This window comes from Lissotriton helveticus, chromosome 12 (genome assembly GCF_964261635.1).
Source record: "Lissotriton helveticus chromosome 12, aLisHel1.1, whole genome shotgun sequence".
Taxonomy (NCBI): domain Eukaryota; kingdom Metazoa; phylum Chordata; class Amphibia; order Caudata; family Salamandridae; genus Lissotriton; species Lissotriton helveticus.
The window spans coordinates 163,724,439-163,740,497 of NC_136073.1; the positions used below are offsets into that span (position 1 = coordinate 163,724,439).

General features: G+C 45.5%; 1 protein-coding gene across 1 annotated transcript in view; it reads left to right on the plus strand.

Moving 5' to 3' along the window:
- MOGAT3 (monoacylglycerol O-acyltransferase 3) overlaps positions 1 to 16,059 on the plus strand; it is a 208,405-nt gene that overhangs the window by 45,106 nt on the left and 147,240 nt on the right. The window contains exon 4 of the mRNA XM_078669298.1: positions 10,702 to 10,772. Within this exon, the coding sequence (XP_078525424.1) occupies positions 10,702 to 10,772 (71 nt within the window). The remainder of the gene's footprint in view (positions 1 to 10,701; positions 10,773 to 16,059) is intronic.

The window sequence follows — 16,059 nt, forward strand, 5'->3', positions numbered from 1 at the left end:
AACAGGACCCAATTCTAAGGGCCACCATTCAGGCGTCCAATGTGCTGCTGCTTGTCCAAACAACATGACCTCCGTTTTCCCTATGTTGCATTGAAGACAGTTTGATGACATCCATGCAGATATTGCTCTCATTCCCTCTGCAAAAGATCTTTTTATTGCAGGTGTCAGGTCTTTAAAGGGAAAGAGAAGTTGGGTGTCGTCAGCGTACGACACCGGAGTAAACCCAAATGATCTTGCTAGGTTGGCCAAGGGAGCCACATACACGTTGAAGAGTGTCGGGCTTAAACAAGAACCCTGTGGCACTCCCTTATTGAGCTCCCTATAGGTTGATTTGTGGGAGCCCAGCCTAACCTCTTGAGAACGGCCTGACAGAAAACTTTCCATCCATGCCAAAGCCACACCTTCCAATCCTACATCCTTTAATCGCTCAAGAAGCACCTTGTGTGACACCGTATCAAAAGCGGCGGAGAGGTCCAACAGCACCAGAATCATAGAGCTACCTTCATCCAGTGCCATTCTGATGTTATTGGTCACCGTTTGAAGGGCTGATTCGGTGCTGTGGTTCGGCCTGAAACCAGATTGTGAATAGTCCAGGCCCTCCGTCGCTTCGAGATGTTGTGACAGATAGGTGTTCACATGCTTCTCAGCTATCTTGCTGATGTATGGCAGGAGTGAGATTGGGCGCAGGTTGGAGAGGTCGGTCCATGGGGAGGCCGCTTTCTTACGTATTGGGTTTACCACCGCCCTTTTCCAATCTGCTGGGACTTGTCCTTTAATAAGGGAGATGTTAATGACATTCTGTATGAGAGGCCCCAGGAGAGAAATCAGAGGGGGAACCATCTGGGCAGGGAGGAGGTCATTTGGAGATCCTGATTTGATAAGAGTAATGAGGTGAGAGAGCTCTGTACTTCCAATTAGAGGAAAGGATAATAGTGGATGTACATTATCCTTTAACAAAGTTGGGGATATGATCTTGTTGATATCACTTGTGCTGTTATTGGCAGCCACTATTTTGTCATATATATTATTTATTTTACTCTCAAAGAAAGACGATATCTCGTCGCATAAAGTCTGTGAGAACTCATCAGAACTCTCACATGCGGCGGGTTTGACAAAGTTTTGAAGGATTTTAAAAAGCTCCTTAGGACAGTTAGCAGCTTCTTCTAGTTGTAGCATAAGGCGTTTTTTTCTGGCCTGCTTGATGTTTTTATAATATTTTAATTGAGCATGAAGAAAAACCGCTCGAGTCTCCTCGGTCTTATGTTTCCTCCATTTTTTTTCCGCTCGCCTACATTTCTGTTTTTCCTCCCTTAACTCCTGAGTGTACCAGCTTTCTTGTTTAGAGGAGGGATACTCTTTGTATAGTTTTAAAGGGGCCAGGGTATCAATGGCTCACTTGATGGAGCCAGTGAGTTTTGCCAGTGCTGTATCCACTGTATCTTCTACTAGTATGGTGGGTTGTACCCAAATTTCCTGTAAATTACTTAAGGAAATTTTATGCCATTGGCGGCGCCAGGTGGGAGGGGAAGGTACTTTATTAGTAGGTTTTTTAAGAGTCGAGAGTTGGATTTCTAAAAGGAAGTGGTCTGTCCATAGAATCTCTCTTGCTGGGAGGCAGGTGAGCTTGGAACAGTTGGAAAGGACAAGGTCTAGCGTGTGGCCACCCCTGTGCGTGGGACCATTATTTTTTAACTCTAGACCTAGATTTGAAAGGTCCGTAATAAGGGAGTGAGATTCAGGTAATGTCGGTTGGTCTACGTGGATGTTAAAATCCCCTAGAAGGATAAAATCTTCATTAGATTTAAGTTGGGGGGCTAGCAGTTCTTGGAGAATGAGCGGGAAATCTGGGCTTGGCCCAGGGGGACGGTAAACCAAAGCTCCTTTCCAGAATGTGTGGCTAATTAGGTCAATTTTAAAAAACATAATTTCTAATTGTAAACTTTGATGTTGTGTAAGTATAGTGACCTTTAAATCATCCTTATGTATGATTGCAAGGCCACCGCCTGTCTTCCCTTCCCTGTCTAGATGTTTAAGTTTGTATCCAATTGGGATCCCCATTGTTACAGCTGTAATAGTGTGGGGCTTCATCCACGTTTCAGTGACAAAGCATATATCCGGCTGGATAGAGTTTACCAGATCCCATACCTCATGCTGATGTTTAGGCAGGGATCGCACGTTTAGAAGGAAAGACTTCAGCCCTACTACCGGAGCTTCAGCTTCAGACAGAATGTTGTTGCTGAGCGTACGGCGGTGACATTCTCGACATGAGAAGGCTCCCTCAACAGTATGCCACGGTATTTTAGTGCAACAATTGGAAGGCGGTTTTAAGTCTAGTAAGGAGTGAGCAGTATAAGTAATACGATGCGGCCTCGAGGCTAATCGCAATGAATGGAGAGGAGCATTATCCATGGCCCCTATGACACGTCCTGTCGCGGACGGGCGCAGACGGGCAGCTCTTTGGCGGGTCTTCGGCGGGGCTGCGCGCGATCGCTGCGCGCCCGAAAAGGCGCAAGGGCTATATAGCGCTGTGTGGGTCCACTAGAGCGCTAACCGCTCCCAGTGTTCCCTGGGACTTTCATCTACTCAGACCAGTTTATCCCATCCAGTCCTGCCAGACAACCATGAACTCTTCAAATCCTTATAGTCAATAAAAATAAACCATTCACCTTCTATACATTGTAAAAGGCCATTAGCACTGTCTAACCTGATGGGTGAGTCAAACACCAGGACATGTTCCACTCAAGGGCTTCCTGGAGTATCCTCTGTCTTACGTTTGGCAACATGGGTCATCGCGTGGAGTCCGGTCCAGCTACACTTTCTGCTTCAGGTCAAGTGTAGGTACTTTCCAGCTAAATTCACCAAGTCTGTTAAAGAAAATCTGCTGAATTCAAAGTCTGACAATGTTTATTAACCCCTTCGCTGCGGGGCAAATTCCGCCACGGTGCGAGAGGGGGTGCTACCATACTGAGGACGGCTCCTGGCTGTCATGAGTCACAGTAGGCGTGTGCTCATGACGGCCGGGAGCCTTCCGAACTTCGCCCACTTATTAATTCTCCCGCACATGCGGGGAATTAACCGCGCGTGGGCGAAGCGGCAATGTTCGGACGGCTCCCAGCCGTCATGAGCACATGACTACCGTGACTCAAGATGGCCGGGAGCCGTCATGAGCACTCAAGGTGTTAATAAAAGAAAAATATGACTAAGTTACAGAAATGGGCAACAAGGGTTTGCTTCAGCACCCCAGCTAAGCATGAACAGCACCGGCAGAGGAATGCGTAAAACTACAGGTTTCTGCCTTCAGATAGACAAAGAGAAGTAAAATATTCCTGCTGAGCAAGTTAATAAGACATTTTTCATTTCTAATGAGAAAATGAGAACAAAGCTTTACATGTCCTAGATAGGCACAATTTCAAAATATGGTTTGCATGAGTGAAGCATGGCTGTAGTAGTTACAGTTACACTAAGGAAATATTTTAAATCTCACCATCTCTTCTCCATTCCACGGTAACAAAAGGAAACATACAGCAGTCTTAAAGGTGGCTCTGTAGGTTTTGTTTTCAGTGCTTACTCATCAATCAATCAATAAGTACTTGTAGAGCCCTGCTTATCCCCTGTGATGGTATCCAGGCGGTGGGTTGCTGGGCTTAGTCGAAAATCCCGGTCTTGAGCCTCTTCCTGAAGTCCATCAGTGAGGGTGATGTTCTGAGGTGGAGGATGAGGGTGTTCCAGGATTTGGCAGCAAAGTGGGAGAAGGAGCGACCTCTGCTCTGGCTATGGTGGATGTGTGGTGTCTGTGCAAGGCCGAGCGAGGCGAGGCATAGGTTTCTAGACAGTTGGTGGAAGTTCAGGTGGTGTTTCATGTATGCTGGTCCTTGCTCATGGAGGGCCTTGTAGAGTTTTCTGTGTGTCAGTAGTTTGAATTGGCATCTTTTCTGGATGGGGAGCCAGTGGAGGTTCCTTGGGTGTTGGATGATGTGAGTACGTTTGGACAGGTTGAGGATCAGTTTGGCCGCTGAGTTCTGTACTGTCTGTAGTCTTCTTTTTTTTTTTTTTTGTTCACAGCAAAATTGCAAATCAAAATCGACAAGTTCAGAATTAATTTCCAATACATTACAAAACAATTTTATGAAGTACAAAAAAAGATATAAACATTTCATCTTCCATTATTAATCCTCATAATAATCACGAAACACACTCCATATTTTTATGCCCTGTCTTTTTTTCCTCACACACTTGATAGAGAAAAGTCCCCACTCCAAATTATACATACTAAGCATTTTAGCACGCCATTGATGAAAAACAGGTGGTTGTTCCTGAAGCCACTCAGTGGCTATGCATAAGCGTGCTACAGTCATTGCAAAGAAAATAAAATACCGATGTTGATATAAAGGCTCAGCTACTCTGTCCTTTGGGATTTTCCCCAATAGCAGCATAGCCGGAGTAATAACTAGAGGCATTCCAATTACATAAGATAAAAACTTTTCAAGATCAGTTATAAAACATTGGAGTTTAACACAACTGTAAAAAATATGAACGCTTTCCGCATCGTCAGCACTACACCGAAAACACTTCCCTTCATTCCCTCCACCCCATTTTGCCATTCGCATCGGGGTGTAGTATAAATCGAACAGAGTCTTATAAAATTGAGCGTTTAAGTTTGCCGACATTAGTGCCTCCTTGGATAATAATAGTAGGTCATCTATGTCTAAGTCTTGATCCCCTAGTACGCCCGCCCATTTTATCCTCACTTTTTCCAAGTCATCACTCCGATCACTAAGCAGTAATTGGTAAAGCGTTCCAATTCTTACTAGCCTCCTAATGCCTTCCACAACTTTATTTGGCTGAAGCACAACTTTTCGTTGAAGTAAATAATCTCGTATTTGCAAAAAAAATGTAAAAAATTTCTATGAAAGAAAAACTGGTCTTTTAGCTCATCAAAAGATTTACAAATCCCTTCATCTTTGTACATATCCCCTAACCATCTAACCCCTTTCCGCTGCCACCTTATTGCCATGTCGTCAGAAAATATGCCAGGTAAAAGTCTGTCAGTGTTTAAGGGCGTTCAATAAGATATTTTCCCTATCGCTTTTATCTTGGTAACCCACTTCCATACCTTAAACGCGCCCAACACTACCTTAAAGCGAGTCCGTTTATAATAACTCCCATCAATCTCCTTGAATTGTAATTGTTTTGCTATTGTCCCTAGTTGCATTTCAAAAATAGAAGGGGCAGAAGCGTTATCCTGCTCATTCTCACCCGTTATCAGGACCCTCATCTTCAGTAAAAAGCAAGTTACATAATACAGAAAAAAATCTGGGACCCCCATCCCTCCCCTGGCAATTGGTAAAGTCATATACTTCATTGCCCGTCTAGGTCTCCCTGGGCTCCAAATAAATGTACCACATCTCGACTGCAGGGCCTGTATCCTATCTTTTGCAATTTCTAAGGGTATTGACCTAAATAGATATAAGACTTTTGGTAGCACATTCATTTTTATAACATTTGACCGCCCGATAATAGTTAAATATAGTCGTGCCCACCTATCCAAGGAGTTCCTAATTTTAGTCATAAATGTAGTCCAATAAACCTCAACTAATTCTGTCATGTTAGACCGCAGCAAAATACCTAGATATGTAGCCTCCTTCACCACTCTACTGTCTTGCCATACTACAGACTCCGAGCCCAAAATCTGTGTTTTTAACACATTTAGGGGGTCATTATGATGGTGGATTTTCCGCATACTCCGGGCCGGCTGAAGCCACCGCCGGCCCGGAGTATGCGGGAAATCCGCCGAGGAGGCCTGAAAGACCCACCGCCAAATCAGGATGGCTGGTGGGTCCCACAATCTGTCCGCCGCTTTTCCGCCGCGGTCGGAAGGCGACCACGGCGGAAAAGCACTAACATGGCAGGAGGTGTCTATCAGACACCGCCAGGCATATTAGGATGTCTGCAATTCTATGCTTTTCCACGGCGGCTTTTCCGCCGTGAAAAAGCATACGGACCTTCACTTCGGGGGCCTGTTGCGGGCCCCCTGGGTGAAGGGGTGGTGGGGGGTGCACATGGGGGGTACCTATGGTACCCCCCTGCATTTGCGTGCACAATGCAGCAGGCACCGCGCGGTGCCTGCCGCTTTGTGCACGCAAATGCTGTGCATGCATTTTTTACATTGGGGCGGGTGCAGCTTGAAGCTGCACCCCCCGCAATGTTAGAGATAGAGGATGTGACCGCCACCCTGGCGGTCACATCCTAATCAGATCGGAGGGAACGCCGCAGCCCATGCGGACGTTCCCTCCTCCTCAGGGGTCGCGGATGGACTCAAGTCCGTCCGCGATCCTAATCGACCCCTTAATTTGTATCCTGCTACTCGCCCAAACTCCTTCGCCACCCTCTCAATTTCTTTGATGGCAGTACCAGGGTTTACCGTTGTCACCTCAATATCGTCCGCATAAGCGAACACGGAGAAATAATAGTCAGACACTTGGTATGTTGGGATCAGAATATTACCAATTAATTGTTCTAAAAAAGGATTGATGTATAAAGCAAACAAAAGAGGAGAGCACGGGCACCCCTGACGTGTGCCTCGTGTAATATTCACAGAGTCAGAGAGTAGGCCCATTGCAGAAATCTTGGCCTTAGGTGTTTGATATAAGGACTGAATAGCAGCAATATATTTTGGTCCAAACCCCATTTTCTGCATTAGTTTCCACATATACCCCCATTGCACCCGGTCGAACGCCTTTTTTACCTCGAGTAGAATAAGCGCAAGATCATTTTTTTTAACAGCAGCAATATCAAATAATGTAATAACCTTATTCACATGTTCTACGGTCCCTCTGTTTGGTATAAAACCATGCTGTTGATGTGAGACTAAGGAAACCATACAATCAGACAGTCGGTTAGCTAGTATTTTCGAATAGATTTTATTGTCGGCATTTAATAGCGAAATTGGTCGGTAGGATCCTACTAGGTCGGGCTGTTTACCCTTCTTACAGAAAACTGCTGTGGTAGCATCTGACCAAGGTCTAGGAGGAAATCCCTGCTGGGCCTTCTGCATTACCAGTAACAACTCATTTTTAATAATATTATAAAATTGTCTATAAACCTCACAAGGTATTCTATCAGGGCCAGCAGCCTTACCAATACGAAGACTCTTAACAGCCCTTTCCAGCTCCTCCTCCGTTATTAATGCTTCGAAACTCTGCGCCGCTATAGGATCCAGCTTTTTTAAACCCCCCTCAAACATTTCTAGCCAATCCAACCCAACATAGTCGGTCCCTGAGTATAATTCAGAATAAAACTGCTCAAAAATCCGAAGAATTTCTTGAGGGTCAGAGTGAGACACACCCATATCATCCTTCATTGCCACGATGTTTCTAGCCGACTCCTTCATCCGAAGCTGTACCGCCAACCTTCTTCCAATTGTTTCAGAGTACTCATGTTTTTCCATCCTTGATGTTAAAAACTTCCTTGCATTCTCTACACTCCAGTAGCCCACCAGTTTCGCTCTGCATTTTGCTACTTTATCCTCAAGGTTGCTTAAGTCATTAAGACCGTTAACTACCCCGTTCGTTAATAAAGTTTCAGCCTGTACTAAGCACTGATATAACATATCTTACTCTTGTCTAACTTTCTTTTGCTGCCGAAACGTTAAGCTCATACATTCGCCACGAAAGCCGGCTTTAAAGGTATCCCAAACTTTGCCAGGGGTGGCCATCCCCTTATTTTCCTGAAAAAAAAGCTGAATCCACCTTCCCATATGAGCTTCAAAATCATTATTTAACACCAACTTCCTGTCAAATGTAAAATTTAAGCATTTTGATCTGATTAAGCCCCCCTGTATCTCTAATACAATAGGTGCGTGGTCTGAAGTAATTCTGGGGTAAATACTGACTGTTGCACCTCCCAATAATGAAGCTGGGGGGAAAAAAGAGTCCAGTCTGACCAGTTTCTTATGAGGATAAGAATAAAATGTATACCCACTATCTTGTACCCTCAAATTACCCCACACATCCAACAACCCATGATCCTGCACCAAATTATACAGAGCTTTATATACTTTTGGCTTTCGTCCCTTGTACGTGGCGACACCTTCCTGTAATGCCCTATTAGTCAGGTTGATATTGATATCCCTACAGACCAACACCTGCTGAGGCCAGGTTGCCAATTCCAAATTCACTTCAATTAACGGTTCAGGGTCGTCTAAATTAGCTCCATAGACCGTGCATAGCGTCAGAGTTTTTCCCTCAAAGATACATTCTACTATTGCCCATCGTCCTTTCTTATCCATCAGTTTCCGCCCAATTTTAACATGGTTCCCTTTACTAAGAATGGCCACTCCCCTTATCATACCAGATTGTCCAGTTGCAACCGGTAGCGAAAATCCAAGTTCTTTTAAGACCTCCGTTTAGACCATGGGATATGAGTTTCCTGTACACAAAGTAAATGTGGTGATATATATCTAAGCTCGGCTGCAACATTTTGTCTCTTTATGGCATTATTCAAGCCAGAGACGTTTAGGGAACAAATCCTTAACCCTTTTGTTGCCATTTTTTACTTATGACCGAAAATAAAGATAGCAAGCAAAAAAATACAGAAGCTTCTTCTGACATCATTTTTTAACTAAATCCAGAAAGAAAAGTCCCAATTCCATCTGATGATTACTTTTAAGAAACAATTTTTGTGCACTTTGCTGTGAACATTTTTCCCCCTTTTACCCACACCACCCACGTGCTTCCCCTCAACCCCTATCCTCCCTGCACCTAACCCCCCGTGCACCCCTCCCCTTATCCACCTACCACCCCCCCCAACCCTGAATAGAGGCTTTAGGACTGATGGTCCTTTAGATGCGAGCCTACCCCCAACCTCCTGCTTTTCCCCACGGGGCATGTTACTTCAAAAAACCCAAAATACAAGAGAAAAAGAACAATTCTGCTAATAATCAAGAAGAATCAAAGCATAAGCAAGAGAGTACCTAAACATAAACATATGATCTACAAGTTTATGAATCTGTCTGTAGTCTTCTAATGAGTTTGGCGGTGGTTCCTGCGTACAATGTATTGCCATGGTTGCGCCAGCTGGTGACTAAGGCTTCCCTGACAGTTTTTCTTGTGCCGATGGGCAGCAATTCGAAGATCCTTCGGAGCTCGCTGAGTGTGTGGATAATGAGCCATTGGTGGATAAGGATGGGTTAGTTTGTGGGAGGTATTGTTGATGTCTAATCCATTCGCTATGAAAAAGTCGTTTTTTTGTGCCTATGGCTTCTGAATGTGTTGGCCAATTGTTGTAAGCCAAAGGTGGTTAACAGAATATTTCACTGTGCTGGCTTCAACCGGAACGGGGTTTGCAAAGAAGCTATTCAAATACCAAGAGGTGGTGTGGTTATATTTGTTCAGATTAGAAACTACAATGACACTCATGACTTGCACTCACAGAGGGAATTCTAAAAGTGGAAAAGTTCTCCAGAAGCTGCAGAGAGACATTTGGACTGAGTTGTTCTATGAATCCTAGACAAGTTCGGTATTTCGGATTTCATCAAGGCTTCCCAGAGATTTGATTGAAATCAGTGTTGGGGTGACCTCAGATGGCTAGTGGAGACTGGATGCAAGAATGGCCAGTTGCAGCAGAGGTTGTGAGTTTTGCAAGATTTCAGTTTTAAATGGCTACTGATCTGAGAGAAGACAATGACCACAGACCAGAGTTGTGTCAAGAGATTGTTCATGCATCAGGGGACCTAGGCGACCACTTTCTAGTTTAGGCAATTAAGGCCAAAAGACTCAATCCATAAGGGTTTTGGACTGAAGTATAAGAAAAAAATTGAGGGGTGGCTGCAGGTCCCACAGAGCACATAAAGAAACTAAGTGAGGGGAGAAAAGTTAGAGATTGTGAATTTCCTTCAAAGTACCCATCAATGGGAAAATTGAAACCAACAGGCATCATTCCATCCAGCTAAGATTGTAGGAAAAGACTTGGAAGCCCTAACCTATGTCACACACACGGCTAGTGGAATGCAGCAAGACCCAGCCTTATATATAAGCTTTATTTTTGGGAAAGCCCATACCTAGCCAACAACTCTGTGAACATAGGTGATTGAAGTTACAAACTGAGGGGTGAAAGGGCTTTTTGGGAAAACTTCACTATCAGCCAATATAATTCTGGATGCCTAACCAAGCAACAACCCCAAAGGGAAAAGCAATTGACAAACATTTCACAATGCAAACACCAAGTAATGTGACAGGTAACACATAGTATAGCAGATATCAAGGGCTTCTATGGAGTAACAACCTAATTGGCCTCAAGTCATCTTGCCATCATCCACCAGAAAGAAATCTTCCAAAGGAATATACCCTTTTCAAAGTCTCTTTGTGAACCCACACATGTGAAGCCAGAACACTTCAGACTGGCTGCCAAGTTGCCTCATATCATATTTGACACTTTAGCAAAGTGAATCATTTATTTCAACATGAATGTGCCTTCTGGCGGTTATGCTTTAGTGTTTCCTATTCTGTTCCAAGGCCTTCAAACATCTTCATGCAAAGCAATGCTGGCAGAAAAGCTAGATTCCTTTAAATGTGTCATACCTGCATCCATTTGGCTGCTACACCCGAGCATGTCCCTGGCTTTTCTAGTTTTAAAATAATTCCTATCCTTGATCACTATTGTTCATTCCATCTCCTTGATGCTCTTCTCCACTGTCCTCTGCAGGAGGTCGACGCGCAATGTGGTTCCGGAACTGGATTGTCTGGAAATATGTAAGAAATTACTTTCCAATTAAGGTAATTCTACATTTGCTAAATTTGCTTTATAATTACTTTATATGTTCTTGTTTGGGCAGTAAAGGAAGTGGAAGATTTAGGGATGCATAGCTAGTGAGAAACAAAAGAGGATGGTGCAGTGAGTGATAGATGCAAAACACTCTAAATAAGTTAGAGAGAGATACTTGGGAGTTATACAGAAGGTAAGAGACAAATGTGAGCTATACAGCAGGTGAAAGACGCAGTAGCTAGAGAAGATGTATTTGACAGCTGTACCAGAAGTAAGGGAAAAAGCATGTACAGGAAGTGTGGGACTAAAGAACTGCAGAGGTAGAGGGACAAGTACTATGCAAGTGAGATTCAATAGGGTGCAAGGGTTAGATACAATAACACTTTAAGTATGCAAGAGAAATATGCACATTATACAGTAAGTGAGAGATATGTAGCATGTGACAGCCATAAGAACTAAGAGGAAGAGAGAAACAAGTGATAAATAGTAGGTGAGAGGCACTAGGGCTAGACACAAAAAAACTATAAGTCAGCAAGAGAGACGTATGAGTTAAACAGCTGGTGAGAGCCAAAAGAATTTCCTCAAAGGACCTCTGCAACAATCTCTCTCAACAAAATCACTGCCATCTACAGCAACTTCAATATGCTACCAGGCCTAACATGCCTCCCAACCTTATCCAAAGAACCAATGATAATGATATGGCCCATCATCATGCCAGAAGAAACCGTCACCACCATGGAGTCCATCCTCTCAGGGACCCCATCAGACTCCTGTCCCCGCCCGCCTACTCCAGAGGACAGCAACCTATCAGCAACATGCTCACCCCCAATCTGGTGTGCATGGCGCTGAAGGGTTGAAGTCTGCCTCCACTACTTCCTCAACCTTCCCAGATGCTTATAAGCACACAACTGTCCTACTATTGCTGAATAAAATCACCACAGACCGTTTAACTCATGACAACTACATGCAGAACTCCCTGATACCGTTCCTGGTCAAACTCTTAGAGAAAATCATCAACAGTCCCCTCACCTCTATGATCACCAACTCCTCGACACCACTCAGTCTGTTTTCAGACCCAACCACAGTACAGAAACCACCCTCATCGCTGCCACAGATAGCATCCGCATGGCCCTGAACAGAGGAGACATGGCAGACCTTCTCCTCCTGGACCTCTCTACAGTGTTTGTCAATTGTCCACCCCACCCTCATCCAATGCCTACATGACATTGGAATCCAAGGAATCACACACCAATGGATGTGCTCCTTCCTGAATGGAAGGACCCAGTCAGTCGGACTTGCATTGTACAATTCGGACATCCGCGATCTCATCCGTGGAGTCCCTGAGCCCGAATCAAGTTCAGTGCCTGCACAAATGAATTCGCCTACTGGATGAAGACCAACTGTCTGAAGCTGAGCACCAACAAGACCAAAATTGTGATCTTGGGAAAGATCTAGGACTGATACCCACCGCCACTCCTCAGGGCAATAACCTCAGGATTGTCACTGATAGCAAACGTTAAAAGAGCCATCACCACCTAATGCTTTAATATACTGAAATTGCTGAGGAATATTTTCTATTGGCTTTCAATCAGCACCTGGAAAACTCTCATGCATGCTAAGCCTGGGCAGAGTTCCGCTATGTGAAACTCTGTGAAGTGCAAAAAAACTACACCGCTCTATGCAGAGCTTTAAATGTGGTGGAGTGTGTTAGATAAATGCGGTTCACCTTGATTTTCAGCGCCAGGTGTTTTTCCGCACACTCTGCAATCATAGCTAACAGCACCATGCACAGCGCAAGCGGGTGCAGCTTCCTTTCTGCCGCTCGAGTAGATTTTTTACTCGAGCATCAGCTTTCTCAATGCGAACGGACGATTTCTCAACTAGTCGCAATGAAAAGTCCGACCGCCAGCGTTGAGAAATCTTACCGGGAGGTTGATTTTCCACGCTCGCTGTGAGAAGCTGGCCTAGTATATGAGGTCCACCTAAGTAAGTGGGTACCCTGCACCAGTCCAGACAACACTTATGGTGATTTAAGAGGTCTTACACTACCATTGAAAGCTCTCTAAGTGGTCACTGTGGAGAGCAGCCTTCAGGCCTAGTCCAGAAGGAGTGTAAAGCAGCTTGTTTTACCGGAATGCAATCTTATCTTATAGACTAAGTGAACAAGAACCACACAAGGTATTTATAAAAATATGTATTATATAATACTCTCTAACACATACACATATCTCCTACCCAGAGATATACACAATGCACACAATACTTTGCATAGAAATCAGGTAAATAGCAAGAAATACACAGTGGACCCCAGGGGGGACCAAACCATATACTAAGAAAGTGGTATTAGAACCACGACTCAGGTCAAAACAATGTCAAGAGAACATAGAAGTTCTGGGGACCCAAGGAACCACCCAAGGTGAGTGACTAGGAACCCCACGGAGAGACTGTGCAGTGTGGGAACACGACCACATGCTCCGTACAAATCAACATGTAGGTTGCGGTTGGAGTTTTAAAGATAAAGGACCCTTCCCAGTGGACCCTCAAGAAACCCAGTGGGAGACAGAACGTCGGAGAGCCACCCCACCTGTGGATACCCTCGTCCCCATGTTACCTACTCCAGGGAAGCCGGTACATAGGTGTGAAGTGCTGTCGGAAACAGCTGTCGAACCCAATGGAGGACTTTGGGAAAGTGCTGCTGCTGAAGAAGGATAAAGTGTCCGGTGGAATCTGAAGGTTGATTCTAGTTGAGAAATACCTGTAAGCAAAGTAGACTGAGTCTATGACACTCAGTAGTGGCCAGAAGATATGGAAGACGAATGCCAACCAATGTCAGGAGTTGCAGGAGAGTTGACAAGGACCTTGATTTTACAGCTGTGAGGACCAGGTGACCCTGAGGAAGCCCAGGAGCCATGCTCTAGCTGTCCCATGTCGGATGTCAAGTGCTGAGGGGTCAGTGTCTAGCGGGAGCACCAACAAGCCTTGGAAAATGCAAACAACACAGATGCCGTAAAAAAGGTGCAATGTTGGGACCAGCAAGGTCCAGAGCCCTCACCGCAAGCAGGGGAGTAAGGGCAGGCCCCGAGCAATCAGTTAAGCCCAAAAAAAGCAAATATGACCCTCAACAGGGCCCACAGGCTGGAGGCACTGGAGTCGCAAGAGTACCTCGAGCAGCTCACGAGAAGATGATTCAGAAAAGGGGGTGGTGATGAACAGAGTGTCTGAATTAAGCAGACCACTCTTACCCAGTCCAAAGATCAGGGCTTGATCCATCACCGTTATTTGGCTCACTGCCCCATCCCAGCTCAGAACCTGGCTATATGCAAATTAGTCTGTCCCTGGCCCAGTGCATCATGGGAACAGGGCAGACCAAACTACCAAGCCAATTCTTCACCAGAAAGGAGACAAGCTTCCGGGGACCAGTTTCTGCCATTTTAGGCGTCGTCGGCCCGGCTTGCTTGAATCCTGATGGAGCAGTGAGCAAGGGACTCATGTCTGAGTATACCCTTCCACGCTTATGGTGGACAAAATGATTCAGAAAAGGGGGTGGTGATGAACAGAGTGTCTGAATTAAGCAGACCACTCTTACCCAGTCCAAAGATCAGGGCTTGATCCATCACCGTTATTTAGCTCAAGAAGATGCAGGCCACGGTGCAAGCGATGCAATGTGGACAAAAACTTTGGTCACCGAAGATGCTTGAGGTTAGGGCTACTTGGAGCTTGAAGATCTTGGTGGAAGGAAGACAACAAGCCTTTGTAACTGGAAGTCAGCATGGTGCACCGGGGTTCCGTACCTGCGGCGCCCACGAGCGATACTGGCCTCAAACTTGGTGAGAGTGCAGTCTACGAGAGCTATAGAGAACCACCACATGTGTTGTAGAGCCTTTCAAAGTCTGTAGGAGCCCAGGATCAGCTGACAGGTCAGCTTAGTTGCAGTGCCTTTGAATGCAGGGGAGTGACTCCTTCACTTCAAGGGAGTTTCCTTTAGGTATCTTTGATGCCCACAGGCCTTGGAAGGTTCCTGTATGGTGCACAGGTACGGAAAATGCAGCAGACTGGAAGAGAGATGAATTTGGGCCCGAACAATGTCCAGCAAAGTCCAGGGTGCCCAGATGGTAGGAGCAGGGGTGTCTTAATTGAATCGATGAATCTAGGGACCCACCCACAGGAAAGCCCCTAAGTACCCTAAGGAAAGGGTCGGTACAATTCAGGGGACCCTCCCAGGGGTGGGTTTGGACTGGGGGTAGGTTACTCCCATGTCCTTTGTCCAGTTTCATGCCAGAGCAGGAGACTACGGCTCCCAGAGCTGGTTTGAACTAAACTATGCATGGGGACACCACATTTACCCCTCATGCAGGCTGATTGGTTCTGGCAAGCTCACCCACCCTTCACCAATACATTAAATCCTGTCTGGGAGGTGGTCACACCTCCCTGTGACAGGGTGCCTATTGTTCTGCCTTCCCCTGCTGGAGCTTGGCTCAGCAGCATGAGGGCAGAATCATGTCTCCGGTCGGCAGCAGCCATTATGTGCTCTCCGGCTCTAGAAGGCTGGTACAGGGAACGCTGAGAGCCTAACAGAGGGCTCTTCTAGTGCTTGGAATCATATCTCCCACACCGTTATGATTTCAACATATTTGATACCAAACATGATAGGATTCGTTGCAGTCCATTTCGAGATGGTCATTGCATAAGTATGGGGTGCCCTCTCATTATAGCGTATGGCTGCATCACTTGCAACCTGGGAGAATGGACTCTGTAGGCTGTAGGGGTGTCCTGCTCATGCAGGGGCACCCTCACACTTAGAACTAAACACCCTGCCTTCAGGATTGCAAAGGCCTGCTATAGGGGTGACTTATGGGTTTTAAGTGCAGTGACCCTAGATATAGGAAATCTATATCTTTAGTAAGTGGTGCTAGCACCATCTTATACAGGCTGCAATGGGAGGCATGTAGTTCCATTGTGAATGGTCTCCCATGGGTGGCATAATGCTTGCTTCAACCCAGGGGGGAACTCTGGGGCACCTTTGCCTGGGTATCTTAGTACCATATACTACGGACTTATTAGGGTACCCAGTATCCAATCTGGGGTGTACCTAAGTACTGAACATGACAATTTAAGGGAGAAAGCAGATAGACTGGGGTCCTGATTAGCAGGATCCCAGTCAGACTAGTCAATAACAGCTTAGCACCAGGCAAAAGGTGGGGGTAACCATAAAACCAGATCCTACTTTCCTACACTCGCACTCGCCAACTTGACGTTAACGATCGGGAATGAGGAAAAATATCGCCACAGGTGGATTTT